The 13,717-nt window shown below is 46.4% G+C and overlaps 1 protein-coding gene across 2 annotated transcripts; it reads right to left on the bottom strand.

Annotated features, from left to right (window-relative positions):
* Positions 1–244: 244 nt before the first annotated feature.
* On the bottom strand, positions 245–13,091 carry CCDC167 (coiled-coil domain containing 167). 2 transcript variants are annotated; one of them, XM_066546553.1, is made up of 4 exons: positions 13,037–13,091; positions 5,669–5,763; positions 3,194–3,246; positions 245–1,089 (listed from the first exon to the last, which is right to left on the bottom strand). In XM_066546553.1, exons 1-4 carry the CDS (start codon positions 13,073–13,075, stop codon positions 986–988), a joined length of 291 nt encoding a protein of 96 aa, XP_066402650.1. In that variant the 5' UTR covers positions 13,076–13,091; the 3' UTR covers positions 245–985. The 2 variants fall into 2 exon arrangements, with proteins under 2 accessions (XP_066402650.1, XP_066402648.1); XM_066546551.1 differs by lacking the exon at positions 13,037–13,091 and adding an exon at positions 8,408–8,493.
* Positions 13,092–13,717: the final 626 nt, after the last annotated feature.

Here is a 13,717-nt window from a genome sequence, read left to right as displayed (position 1 = left end):
CTCTGGAACTCCTGCAGCATGGACAGGCTCCTGTTCCAGTCAAAGGAAGTACATTCCAGGCCACAACAGACCAGTAACCCACTGTTGAGAGCTCACTGACCAGGAGCTTAAGTGCATAACTTAGTCTAGGCTTACCATAGTGCAATATGTGCCAGTAAGGAAATAGTAGGATGAGAATAAAGCAGTGACTGAAAAACAGGACAGAACAGGAGAAAAAAATCCACCAAATAAACAAAACAGGAAATTAAAAGGTCAAATTATTTTATTTAAAGCTCTACAGAAGCACTTTCATCTCTGAGGGTTGATAGTAAATTGTCTTCTGCAAATGCTGATTCTCAAAGGCACAAAATGGTTACCAAGCTCTGATGCACTGGAGAGGTGGCAGATCATATCACAGCCCAAGCACCCATATCTCAATGTGGATGCTCCCTGCTTGCAGAGATACCTACATCCCATCTGCTCTTGTGGATGTAGGATTCCTTTGGTCCTGGAAGTCAGGGTGGAAGAGGAAGCATCTTTAGCTCAGCTCTGGAAATATATAGAATTGCAACACCTACAGATTACCCTTTGCATCAAGAGCTTGGTCCCTTCAGTTTATGACTGTGTCACAGGAGCCAAGGTGTGTATTCTACCTGGCTGGGCAGAAAGCACCTGTCTGTAATCACAAAGGTCCTCTTCAAAAGGGAGATGTATTGCCTTCCTGGATCAGGCTGCATGGTCCTGACTGTGTTTTGGCTAAGATGGCACCACCTTGAGCTCTGCTTGACCTGATTTCCAAGTGCAAGTGTGCTGTGATTTCTGGTTTGTCTCCTGTCCTCCTCAATTTGCAGAGAAAAATCTTCCCTACAACAAGGCTTGGAGACACAATAAACAAGAACAGTAATTTGAAATGCTGATCCTCACCCTTGGGGGAGGCACAATGGTGAGAGGAGGAAGAGCTCCTTGCAGGAGTCATTTGTTCAGCAGGGAGAATTCTTGAGTGCAATCACATTGTCCAGCAGGCGTAAATAAGAGTAATCAGCAATGCCATGGCCACAGCAAGGGCAGCATTCTTGCGATTTTCCTTACGAAGTACACTCAGTTCTTTCTCTGGGAAACAAACAAAAGACTTGCCTGTGAAGGTTCTTCATGTTGCAGCTGCATCTCCTTTCAAAACTCTCTTAAGAAGCACAAAGCTACCTTGGCCACAGGCAAAAATTTTGGGAGCAGTATGCAAAGCTGCCAACAGGGTATTGTGCTGAATGGGAAGTAACTACCCAAACTAGTAGGAGCCCTTTCATTTGCTCTCATCCTGACACTCATAGTAGCTGTGCTTGGGAATACTTCAGTGCCAGACCAGTTCCTGTTGGGAAATGACATTGCTGTAGGCCTCTACTAAGGACAGACTGTGTGTCATTAGAATAAGTGCTTGTACCCTAGGGGAATGAAGGAGACAGGAGGGCAGAGAGCTATTTCTACTATCTTCTAGATGTAACAGCCTGGTAGCTCTTTCTAGTGCTAAAATTTAAACACAACTGTAGCCACCTTTGAATGCTGCAGAATCTGTGTTTCCTTACACCTCAGAAAGATCATTGTGGAAAAACTCTAAACCTGGACACTCTTATTCTGTTTGGTCTGAAGCTTTTAGTTTTTTTAGAGATAGGTAAACCAGGGAGAAGGAAAGCAACCTTAGAACCACAGATGCAGAGAGAGGAACACAGTGGCTACTTCAAGTATGGAGTCTTGCCAATCTCCATTTCTGTTTGGTTCCCTTTACCAAAGATGAGAATCCCACTCTTACTAGTTCTATTCCACAAAACTTTGCTGGCTGGTACAGGCAAGTAGTAAGGGTAAGGCCTCCAGCCTTACAGACTGCAAGGCCAAACAGCACCAAGTGTGTGTCAGGCAAGGTTGGGTGTGCACTGTCCAGAGACTGACTGCTTCTGTTGCTGAGGTCATCTGCAGAGACTGCACACCTTACTGTCTCTACAGTTTGCACAAGCAGCCTCCAGCAGTTCCCCAAGTGGTGTTGATAATCAAAAGTGACTTGTAGCTGTTCTTTCTGCCCCATTCTTCACCTAATACAAGCATTCTCATGCAGCCACAGAGCAACCTGCTTGAATCTGCAAGGCCACAAAGGAGGTGATGGGGTCACATAACCTCATGCACAGCAGTGCCAACTTAAAGTGATGCATGGCCTCAAGTGCATCAGCTGGAATAAGGAAAGATTTAGTCAGAGGCCATAGCAGTGATGTCACCATTAGGTGAGGCTGTTGCTGCTGTCTCTGAGCTGCTGTCACACTGCTCTGCTGATGTCACAAAGGATGGCAGACTGCTGGCTGGTAAAAGGGTGGCAGCAATTTTCAGGCTTCTGCTGTCTCTAGTGGTAGGCCCTTAGGGAACAGCTTTCAGTCTTTTTAAAATAACTGTTACTCTTCTGGAAACAGTCCTCTAGCATGAGTTACAATTACAAATTTGCTGGCCATACCCCCAGCTTTCAACCCTCTAGACCCAAAAGAATACTTGTGCCTCTTTCCCTTGTGTGAGCTCTGCTGCTTGCACAGCTGCAGAGTACTGCCAAGCAGGTAACGCACTGATCAATACCCAAAGATGTACAAAGCATCACCTCTAGTGGAATGGAAGTCCTGTTAATATGGTATCTCAGAGAGGCTTTCATTCTAAGTGTCTACAGCAGGACTTGCACCAAGGAAAGACCCTGGCTCTCTAGAAGTGCAGGCAGCACATCAGTGTGAATTGCTATGCTCTTGTGCTGAGTAGGCTCATAAATTGATGCAGTAAGAACCTTCCCCAAGGAAGGTATATTTTGCTAAACTCCTGATAGCACTTACCTTCTTGCCTAGCAAGCCTCTACTAAGGGAAAAAAAAAAGGTTGGGGAGAGGGATGTTGCTAGCTACTCAAGCCAATCTGTTAGCTATGATTATCTAAAGACTGGTAATTTGGGGTGTGTGGACGGGGACATTTTCTCCCCTTCATTAGCTGATGCTTATTTTTTTCCCTATGGAAGTACAGCTCAAGTAGGAGGATGCAGACTCCTATTATAATATGCTGACTACATTTCCATTAGTCTAGCTCCCTTTGGTTGAAGCTAAATTCAAAAGCAGAAGTCAGAGGTGGCAGGAGCTTGAAGACAAAGCTAAGCTGCAGCACTGATCCCATCCTGCCCAGAGGGACCATTTTTAATGAAGCTCTTACCATAGTTGTCAGCTTTGGTCATTAGTAAGTTTCGCTCTCTCTCCAGTGACTTTCTGTAATGAGAAGAGGAGTTCATTACCTGCGAGGCAGAACACAGCCTATTTCTTTGCTTACATGATGGAAGAGAGACTGTCCCCACTGCGGGGGATATCTGCTCAGAGGATGAGCCCCTCACCCCTCCCTGCTGGAAGGGTGACAGTTTAGAAATACCCAGTTGTGCAACAGAAGAAATGCAGCATTTTAGATTATTTTTCCCTTCCCCCAAATTGCTTCCTATCTCTCCTTTCAGGAGAGCAGCGTAGGCAAACAGCTAGAAAGGGCTCTTGGGTCATTTCCCTGCTCCAGTTCCCCCTAGGTGAGGCAGGAAGTTCTGAAACAGCTATGGGATGGGGCAAGGTCCTTATGTGCTCTCTGGAGGATCCTTCCCCCCCACCACATTGGGCTTAGAGCTCGAATAGTAATTCTTCTCACCATCTGAAGCTGGGATCCCTTTGTCAGAGGTATCCAATTTACAGAAATTGGTGAACTCAAAGGAAACAAGCTGAATCCAAGCCCAGTACTAATAGAGTTAAACAACCTGTCATTAGACTGAAGACTCATAGTAACAGAAAAGACTAAGTTAGGCCAACCCAGCCCTTGTCTTAAATTGCACAAGATGATTAATTAATATGCAGATTAAAATATAAACCCAAAATGAAATTCCTGAAAGCAGCAGTGTTTCCATTATGGCAGTGAGGACACGGTCAGTCCTCTCAGACTCCGCACATAAATAAACATGAACTAACAAATTATCTCCTGGTTCAGAGAAGGCAGAAAGTGTAACAGAGTTTGTTGTTCCCCTTGGGGCACAGCAAGAACAACCTGTAGGAGGAAAGAGATCCAAATCTATGTGTACAGCTAGTTAAGTGTAAGGGAGGGCAAGAAAGCAAGCTACATCAGGAGCAGCAGGAGAGGAAAGGGCTCTAGAAGAAAACTGGGTGGAGGGCAGCCAGTAGGAAGTGAGAAGACAGATTTACCAACATGACTGAGCTGCTACTTAAAAATTTGCCTTGTGAAGAGAGTCAAGGGAAGAAGCTTTGAGAAAGAGACATGAAGAAACCATGACAACTGAACTTCAAAGTGGAAAAGCAGAGCTCCTCTTTGTGTGCTATACACCGAATCGATAATTTTGATCATGGTACCTTCCCTCCAGGGTTTTTCAAAGGGTCTGGAAGAGGACAATGGAAGTTCTATTTCCATACAAGCTGTAAAACTCATAGAAGGCCCCAAGAATCTTAATTCATAATTCTTTGCTCTAGGCCCTATATTTCAGTCAGAAACTATCATATATCACATCCTGTCAAATTACCACAGCTGTAGGTTTGGTTGTTGGCCACCTAAGCCCCAGATAAAGAATACAGACACTAACAAGGAGAATTTAGGCCAGGAAAGGGTTGTTGAGATTGAGGAGCTACTGACAAGAGGGACGGGAAGAGACAGGACCCTGTCTAAATATTGATGGGGATATAGAACTCCAGTAAAGGAAGAGGGGGGAGTGCAAAGGAGAGTTTAAAATTTAACAAAGAAGTTAAAGTAAGCTTGATAAATATCAGGGGATGGAGACATCACTATTGCTATGATAATTTGTAATGGGGTTCTACAGGACAGTAGTGTAGAGCAAACACCAGGATCATCAGGACCATTCCCTGGACTGATGACTGAGCTTCCCAGCCTTTTTTGCTTGGAGCAGAGCAGTAGGATGCTAGTGACTGAAAAAATGTCCTCAAGCAGAGAGATTTGAGAATCAGCTGGGACATCTAATTCTCTTGCTTCACACTCAAGAGAAACAGCAGGTTCTGCCTATGTCTACTACAAAATCCAGGCCAAAGTCCTTGCCTGAGTCCCAGCTCTAGAAGCCAACAACTGCTGCCTCTATGGCAGCCACAGATTTCAGGGGAATTGTCCCTCTTAGCATTCCCAAGAAAAGCCAGTGTGTCTGGCTGTGTCTGTCATCCCTACATCCAGACACATTAGCAACACAGGCACAGATGTTTTCCCTCAGCTGCTTTTGCAGCAGGATCCCAGCCTGGTTTGGCCCTCAGTAGTAGTTGCTGCACATCTCCCTGATTGAACCCAGGTGGCTTCTGCAAGGCTTGAGCAGCAGTGTGCAGAAAACCTTTGCCAGATTCACAGAGCAGGTTCCTAACAGGCCAGGAGCCAGGCCTGCAAATGAACTGGCAAGTTTCAGGCACTACTTGTCTGGTTGTGGCACAGGTTGGAGTCAGGCTGTTAATAAGATACAGCTCTCTCTCTATATCACTGCACTTCTCACAGAGGCAAATTCCCCAAGAAAGCTCCAAGCTGTGGGAAGAAAGTCTTGTCATGGGCAAATCACACATTCCCACCCCTTCAAGAGCCCTTGCTTGGTCCTACAGCAGGATGACAGCTAAGCTGAAGTGCACACACACAGCTGTGTAAGGAGCTGGTCAGCAATACCTTCCTTCAGGGCTGAGCTTCTCCCTGCGCAGTTTAAGGTCCACCTCTTCCATGCTCTGTCTGCAGCGTGCCAGCTTCTCCTCCAATCCATCAATCTGAAAAACATCACTCCAGTCACCATCATTTCTTCTCCCAGTTTACAAGGACTCATCCCCATTCAAATGGTGGGAGTTCAGCTACTATTCCTCCCTAGATCAAGGGAAGAATCCCAGATCTGTGTAGAGATCACACCACAGAGAACTCATCATCTTCCAGCTCAGCCTGTATTCTAGCCCAGACAACTATAACATCTTCAGCCCAGACAAAGCCAAACCAGCCCTGATGCTACCTACTGTGTGGCTGGCCAGCACCCTTTTGCTAGATCTGATCCTGTTGCAGCCTGCTCTAGTTTCTTTGCATGTGGGTCTACAAGAAAAGGTGTGATCTTAGGTATCTTTATGCAATTAGAGGATAAAAGCAGAGACACTGGCCTAAACCAAAGCCTGAGGGACAGGGTCTTATTTTAGCACTGTGAATGGATGCAGAAATCTACAAAGCACCCCCAGCTGTCTGGTTGGGTGAAGAGGGAACAAAGGGATACTTCCAGTCTCTTTTATTCAACTAAATCTACAACAGCAACAGGAGTCGGCACAGTATAGTCAAGAGAGCATTCGCCACTGCCTCCTTCAAACCTGTACCAAGTGTTGGCAGCAACAAGTTTCTGTGCAGAAAAACACTGGTTATCTCCTTGTCTCTTCATCAAGTATCCAAACAGCCACCCCTGTGTCTTCCTGTGGAGGGGAGTAACCACAGCTAGGCATAGGAGGGTTCATTTCCTTGTATGCAAACAGACTGCCCAGGAGGGGACACTACCATAGGCAACAGTTCTGGGAATCACTCCTCTCTTCTGCCTGGCAACCACAGCATAGACATCTCAAGGAAAACTTTGTCTTTCAAGCTTGCTTCCAGCAGGGAAACAGTGGGCTAATCAGACAACATGAACACAACAACCTAGCCTGAAAGAAAACGGCCTCGGTGCACTAAGGTGGCAGTGACCTCTCTTTTCAGCTACTTAGTGCAACACTGCTGCTGTGCCTGGCTCTCCAGGGAAGGCCGAGGCTGGCAGCACGGCCTCCCTGTGGTGGGAGCTTTCACACACCAGACACTAAGAGGCAGCACAGTGCCGGGTAAAGGTGGAATAAGCTGCCTGGACACCAGCCTCAAAAGCAGCCCAGAGCACAAACACTCATAAACAGTAATAAGGGAAACAAAATCAAAGGTACTGTTCCCTAATTATTGCTGCTTTGGGATCAGCTCTGTTCTGATCAGCTCCTGTTAATGAGCTCATTAACAATCTCACACCTTCTGCTCAGGAAAAGCAGGCAAGCATTATAACTAAGCAGGACTGGAGAGAAGAGGCTTGACATAAAGCAGACCATGAAAAGAAGTTTAACCAGTCAGTTAAATAGTCTGGAAGGAGCACAGCAGAGCTGGGGAGAGGGACATATAAGAAGGCTCAAATAAATCTTTGATTTATCAGATAGCAATCTCAAAGTCCTGGGCTATTAGGCAACTCTGCCAGTACTCAAGATGCCAAACTTCCCAGAGGCACATGCACAGCTTCCTGAGCCCAAGGGGAGCACCAAGGCATGTCACCTGATCCCAAAGCTTAGGGAATAGCACTTCTGTTGTTGGCAATGCTTGATTTTGCCTGGATGAGGATAATTGTCCTCCTCCATTTCCAGCTGTGACACTTAAGGTTGTTAACTGTAGCTGCTCATGCACTACAACTCAGCAGGATGCATTGCTCCAGTCTGCTTCAGGACCAAGAAAGGACTTCACCCAGGCCAGCTCTGACCACACTTACCAAGAAGTTACTTTAAGTACCAGTGTGGTACAGCAGAGGTAGGGTGTTGGCCCAGTGAAATTTAAGGATTACCATCTCCCTCACCAGTTCCTACCATTTGCAAATGGCTGTTTCTGCTCCCTTAGCTGTTGGAAACCCTTACATGCACATACAGGAAAAGATTCCTCAGCATGTGTTACCTGGCTCCTCCTTAGCCTGTTAAATTATTACAGTGCACCATGGCTTCTCTAGAAATATATTTAAAAATAATGCTAAATAATACATTATAGAATTAATGAGAGCTTTACTTAGTCAGCTGCCAACCCCACCACTAAATTATCCATGCTACTGCACTCCAATCCTCTCCTCCATGCCTGCTCCTCCTAGCTGGCAGTTGCTCTCACTAGTACATTCTCTGCCCATACTTCCCTCATTTCATGAGACTTAACAAGAGTATATTCTGCCCAACTTTGTCAGTGCTTTCACTTTCTGCTGACTAAAAATCTCCAGATTCCACATAATACTTTAAAGTTTCAACTGGTTTTACTGCTCTTAAATCAAAACCCGAGTTTGGGTCCCCTGCTGGAGAGCAATAATTTGCTAATAAACCACATGCCCCAGAACTGCACCATCAGCTGTGCTGAGCTGGGGGCACAAGGGATAAAAATAACCAGAAAAAAAAGAAAAAGCAAGCAAGGAAGATTGCTGAATGAACAAAATACTTTTCTTTCAGAATCTCACTACTTCTTTTGTTCTGGCTAGCCTGGGTTATTAGGGGTTAGAAGGAAGGACAAGAGTGGGGATTCACAGATGTTATCCATTCACTGTGCCTCAGTTTCCCCACTTATAAATTAAGTCAATAAATTCTGCCTCCTGAAGGCAGCTCATTTGAATAAGAAGCCTCAGACACCAACCCAAACTATGGGGAGAGCACTATCTTGATATGTCAATGGCATTGCCTTGCTTGGCATTTAGGAGCTGCTCCTGCAAGCCAGGAATCTCTCAGCAACTCAGCCATCCAAGTAACTCTTCACTGTAGAACAAAAGAAAGAAAAGAAAATAAGCACAAGGAAAAAAATCAGAATAATATCTGGGAACTATTCCTTACTCTCTGGGCTGCTAAGGAAACTCCTAGGGGGAGCCGTAGTCTGTAAAATTGTAACACAAGAAAATCTGTAGGGCTTTGCCATAATTCCCTGCTACAGCTAGCCCTCCAGGAGAGCAATCCTAGAAGCAGGTGCTCACCTGAGCTTGCTTTGGATGGAAAGCTTTCCCTCCTACTAAATAATATGTGAGGTTAGTTGGGGTACATACTTGGGCACAATGGAAGCCCAGAGGAAAACAAGGAGCCGAGCTCGCTTAGCTGAACCACCCTTGCACTTCACACTTGCATTATTTCTTTAGTGGCAATCTCAGCACAGTGCCTCCTAAGTTGCAAAGATGAACCTTTCCTCCCTTTAGCTCTCCTTTCCTTGAAGGGGATCCTTTGAGACAGAGTTGAAATGCAGCAAGCAGAAAGCTCACATGACAGCTCCTCAGGTTCACACAGATGGTAACAGGGACACAGGACTTCATTCACAGCAACATCTTTAAGTAGTTCCAGTTAAAAAGGGGGAAGGAAACATGTGCTTCACATCCAGGCAGCAATCAGGGCACACAGAGCTGCCCTTCTGAAGGTCCTCAGGAGACACTCCAGAAAGTCAAGTCCCAGCAGCTTTGGATCCACACAGGGATCTAAGACCAGATGCCTCCTTTGCTCCACAGTTTTGACAAGGCATTCAGCTACTTTTGCTGAATTCTGGCAACACCTGCTCATGATCTAGAAACCTTTTTAAACTAGAGAGACCTGGAATGGATTTCAATCCATACTGACTTACATGCTTATTACAAATTCCATTTGTTGGGACCATCTTGGGCAGAGAGCCCAAAATGGCTCACATAAAGGCAGAGAGAAAGAGAGAAGTGAAAAAGAAGCAGGTTTGCTTATAGAATTGAGCTGGATCCCATTTAATACATTTTGTAGCGAATTAATGAAAGCTTTCTTTCCAGCAGAAAGGCTAAAAGTGCTTTTCAAGAACTGGCATCCACCCTCCGCTTTTATGAATTCCCTAATTAAGATACTGGCAAAGAGCCATATCACACATACATCGACATCCAACAGCATTAGGTAATGAGGTTTTTATCTTCTGACCCTAATAAAACAGATCAAAGCCAACTGAAGGGGGGGGGCAAAGAAAAACCCCCTTCCCTGAGCAGTCTTTACATGCCTTGTCACCTGCCAGCACACTTGAGCTGTTCTTTCACAGAAGAATTAATGGTTCCTGCATCCACAAATTTGGCTGGATTATTAAAATCAGTCCAGCAGAGACAAATTTTGTTTAAATTCAAGCGCTAACTTGCTGTTCATGGACACACTTCCATTTTCTCCATGCTCTTGGAATCATTTTGCACACTGGAAAATCATTTCAGAGACATGCCGCCCACAGCATGCTTGGAAATATTTACCAGACAAGCTATTCACAGCAGAGGATGATCCACCAGCAAAGATGGCTCCTACAGAACAACCCTGTGTGCTGCTAAAGGAGGAAAGGCTGGATCCTACCTCCACCTCCTCCTTCAGCTTTGCAGGAACCATCTCGTTAGTCAGCCCATCCTGCCTCAGCGCAGAGCAGCAGCTTTGCAGGACCGCACACAGACGTGACCACAGAGCAGTAAGCCACATTTTCAAAAACTTCTGCCTGAACAGCTTCACTGAGCACAAACTGTGGCGGCCTTTTCCCTATTCTTTATGTTCCTTCACAGACACCGATCAGCCATTGCCCTGTCAGAAGCAGCAACACATGTAACAATACTTTACAGAAGCACACACGTGACATTTTGCTGCCCAGGCACTGCCTTTAATTTAACGCACTTTTCTGCTTCTCTGATATTTTTTTTTCAGTTGTTGCCTGAGCCACAAGTATATTTTTAGTGGTTACAATATTCTTTGGTGAGAAGTTTCACAGCAGGTTATGGAAAGAACCAACCCCTCCTGTTTGTTCTGAGCTTGTCAGCTGCTGGTTTCATTTGATAGCCCTAACTTTGTATTGACAGTGTATGTTCATTCTTTGTTTAAAGCTACAAATAGCATGCAGAGGATATAGGCCTATATTTGGTCCCTTGCAGTCATATTTTCCAGCTTAAAAGGACCTGAAATGCTTGGTAGTTTCTTGCATAAAGCTCTCCACACCTTTGTTCATCCTTGTCACTCTCTTGAGTTAATTTCATTTTCACTATTCTGGTACAAAATGGACCAGTCTTGCCAGTTTTATTTTCCTGATGAATTTCCTCAAGCAAGTCCTATGCAGCTCAGCATTGTCAATAGGGCTGCCTGTCAAAAGTCTAGAGCTATATGAAAGAAGTGGCATGAATTTAAACCAACACAACATTATGGAGACCCATTTATATCTATTTAAACCAGATCATATCAATTACACCTGCAATTTGTAAGTGCAAGCTAATCTGATAAGTGTCCATATAGAAAATTGCATTCATTTAGCATCATGACTTCAGTTAAACAAGCATGACTCTGCCTAGATGAGGCCTTTTAAAGCTAGTCATGCATCACACCATATTAAGATGCATTTGAAAAGTTTTCTTTACAACTGCTCAGAAGATAATACCGAACAGAGTAATTTTAACCTATGAATCAAGTATCTTGGTTGTCATGCAAACACAGCCCTCTTTTTCTCTGGCTAAAAGGCATTATTTTTTCTTCCTCCCTAACCTCTTTTCAGTAGTGTTCTCATGACTGCAAGTGGAAAGAATTTTATCTGGTAGTAGTGTCTTTGCACAGACAGTTTTATCTGTAACACATAAAAAAGAGTAGTTCTAAAATCTTTTCAAAACTAGTATGTTCCATCCTGAAAACTTTTTTAAAAAAAACCAAAACTTAATCTAAAGCTACTACAAGTCCTCAAACACTTTGCAGGAATTTTCTGTGGCAGCTAAAATCAGTCCCTTTTCATTCTGTGAACAGCAGGTCCCTAACAGGTTGAGCCATTTTGCCACCTCTTTTTTTGTAAGGTAGACCCTAGACCCTACCATCTCAACACTTCTTGTCTACCACTTCTCAAACCACAACCACAAAAAAAAAAAAAAAAATTGTCACTGTTCAATTCTCTCTGGTAGGCTCACCAAAGGAAGCCTGGACAGTCAGCAAAGCCCTCTGGACTCCCTTTGGTGGTTATATTTGGGTTAGAGTGCCCAGAACTGTGTTTCTCTAATAAAAGCCTAACCAATGAAACACACCAGATAATCATAAACCAAACTCCCATTCCACACAGCAGGATGAGAGGGGGTCTCATCAATACATATAAATATCTTAAAGGTGGATGTGAAGAGGTTGGTGCCAAACTCTTTTCAGTGGTGCCCAGTGACAGAAGGAGGAGCAATGCCTGTAAACTAAAACACAGGAAGTTCCACCTCAATATGAGGAAAAAAACTTTTTACACTGAAACAGACTGCTCAAGCAGGCTGTGGGCTTTCCCTCTCTGGAGACATTCAAAATCTACCTGGTCACATTTCTGTGTGATCTGCTCTAGGTGACCCTGCCCTGGCAAGGGAGTTGGACGAGATGATATCCAGAGGTCCTTTCCAGCCCTAAGGACTCTGTGACACTCACCTTTACGTTACTAGCTGGTGACGCATATATGACATGCCCTGCCATTTCCCTGGCTTTTCCATTCTGGTTACATTGGTCTGTTGTGCATGTGCTCACCTGACAACACTTCAGGGCAGAGAGGTGACCGGTGAGATTCACGGAATGAATTCTGCCCCATTGCAGCCATTTGTGAGGAACATTCAGGATTTACTGTCCCCACAGTATCCAAACCCACAGACCTGAACTAAAACAGACTTGAGTCCAGACAGCTGGACTGTTCAGTGCAGGAGCCAGAAAGACATAAGCTTCAAGGAGATCTTAACTAACACAACTCAGGTTGGTTAGAGAAAGACAAAGCTTCAGCAGAGCTTACCAGCAGCCCTCCTGCCACCCAGGAGATCACAGTACCCCAGAATGGGTAAGATTTGAAGGGACCACAGTGGGTCATCTGCTCCAACCTCCCTGCTCAAGAAGAGCCATCCTCAAGCACATGGCACAGATGCAATCTCCAATGAGGGAGACACAGACAAAACACCCAAGCACAATGAAAAGACAGCCTTAGAAGGGAGACATACTCTTGAAACCCAGCCTTTCCCCTTTCTCCTTGCTGTGATTTACAGGCCCCTCACATGCCGGTTTATCACTGGGCTCCACTTAAGAAGCAGCAGCACACGGCTGACTTCCAGCGCCGCACGCACACAACGGGCTGGTGGTCACGGCCCGCCGCAGCACCCCCACGGGCACACACACCCCCACGGCCCTTCATGGCACTGGCTCAAGGGCTCGGCAGGAGCAAGGGCACCGCACGCCATCGCTCAAGGCTGGGAGCGATGGGAGTAAGGCTGCAGCTGCGGCTGCAGCTGCAGGCCCCCCGCCAGCCCGGCCGCCGCACCCCCCTCACCTCCCGGGCCACGCTGGGCCCCGCTCGCCGCCTGCCCATGGTCCGGCCCCGCCCGCCGCGCATGCGCAGGGGCTCCCCGCGCGCCACCGCCCTGGAGCGGGGCCGCGCTGGGCGGGTGCCATGCTGGGGCGGGCAGCGCTGCCTGTCCGCGCCCATGGAGCCGCTGCCCCGGGGCCGGGGCCGGCTCTGCGAGCCCGCTCGGGTGGCTCCGACACAGCCGAGGGCGAGCGGCAGCCAGAGCGGCGCCTCCCGCGTTGTGCCGCTGCTGGCCCATCCTGCTCTGCCCTCTCTAGTGATAGCGGGTGAGGGATGGCTGCGGGAGGACCAGCAGGCTGGGAAGCTGAGGTGGGACTTCTTGGTCATGCGTGGTCCTGCCTTTCCGCCCCTCAGGGACCTCGGCTCCCTCGGGTGCTGTCTGGCGAGACCCGAAGTGATCCCTTGGTTTTCCCGCAGGTAGAGCCAGCTCATTCCTGGCTACTCCAGACCAGAGCTTGTAGTGCTTGGGGTCACTCGGGAAGAAGGCAACCTCGGAAACACCAGGCAAACCCAGAATGGCTGCTTTGTGGCATGTTGGGATAAATGAGAACTTTTTGGGGCATCAGGAGGGATTTCTTCACTGAAAGGGTTGTCAAACATTGGAATAGGCTGCCCGGGGAAGTGGTGAAGTCACCATCCCTGGAG

The sequence above is a fragment of the Molothrus aeneus genome, chromosome 3 (assembly GCF_037042795.1).
Source record: "Molothrus aeneus isolate 106 chromosome 3, BPBGC_Maene_1.0, whole genome shotgun sequence".
NCBI classification, from domain to species: Eukaryota; Metazoa; Chordata; class Aves; order Passeriformes; family Icteridae; genus Molothrus; species Molothrus aeneus.
This window is presented reverse-complemented; position numbering and strand designations above follow the sequence as displayed.

What these genes read in the sequence shown, in the direction of transcription:
- CCDC167 (XM_066546551.1), bottom strand. Translation starts at nt 8,464, where the DNA reads ATGCCAAGCAAGGCAATGCCATTGACATATCAAGATAGTGCTCTCCCC. An exon ending in GTGCTCTCCCCATAGTTTGG is followed by an intron (nt 5,764 to 8,407) that starts GTTGGTGTCTGA and finishes GATGTTTTTCAG; the next exon opens with ATTGATGGATTGGAGGAGAA. An exon ending in GACCAAAGCTGACAACTATG is followed by an intron (nt 1,090 to 3,193) that starts GTAAGAGCTTCA and finishes TTTGTTTCCCAG; the next exon opens with AGAAAGAACTGAGTGTACTT.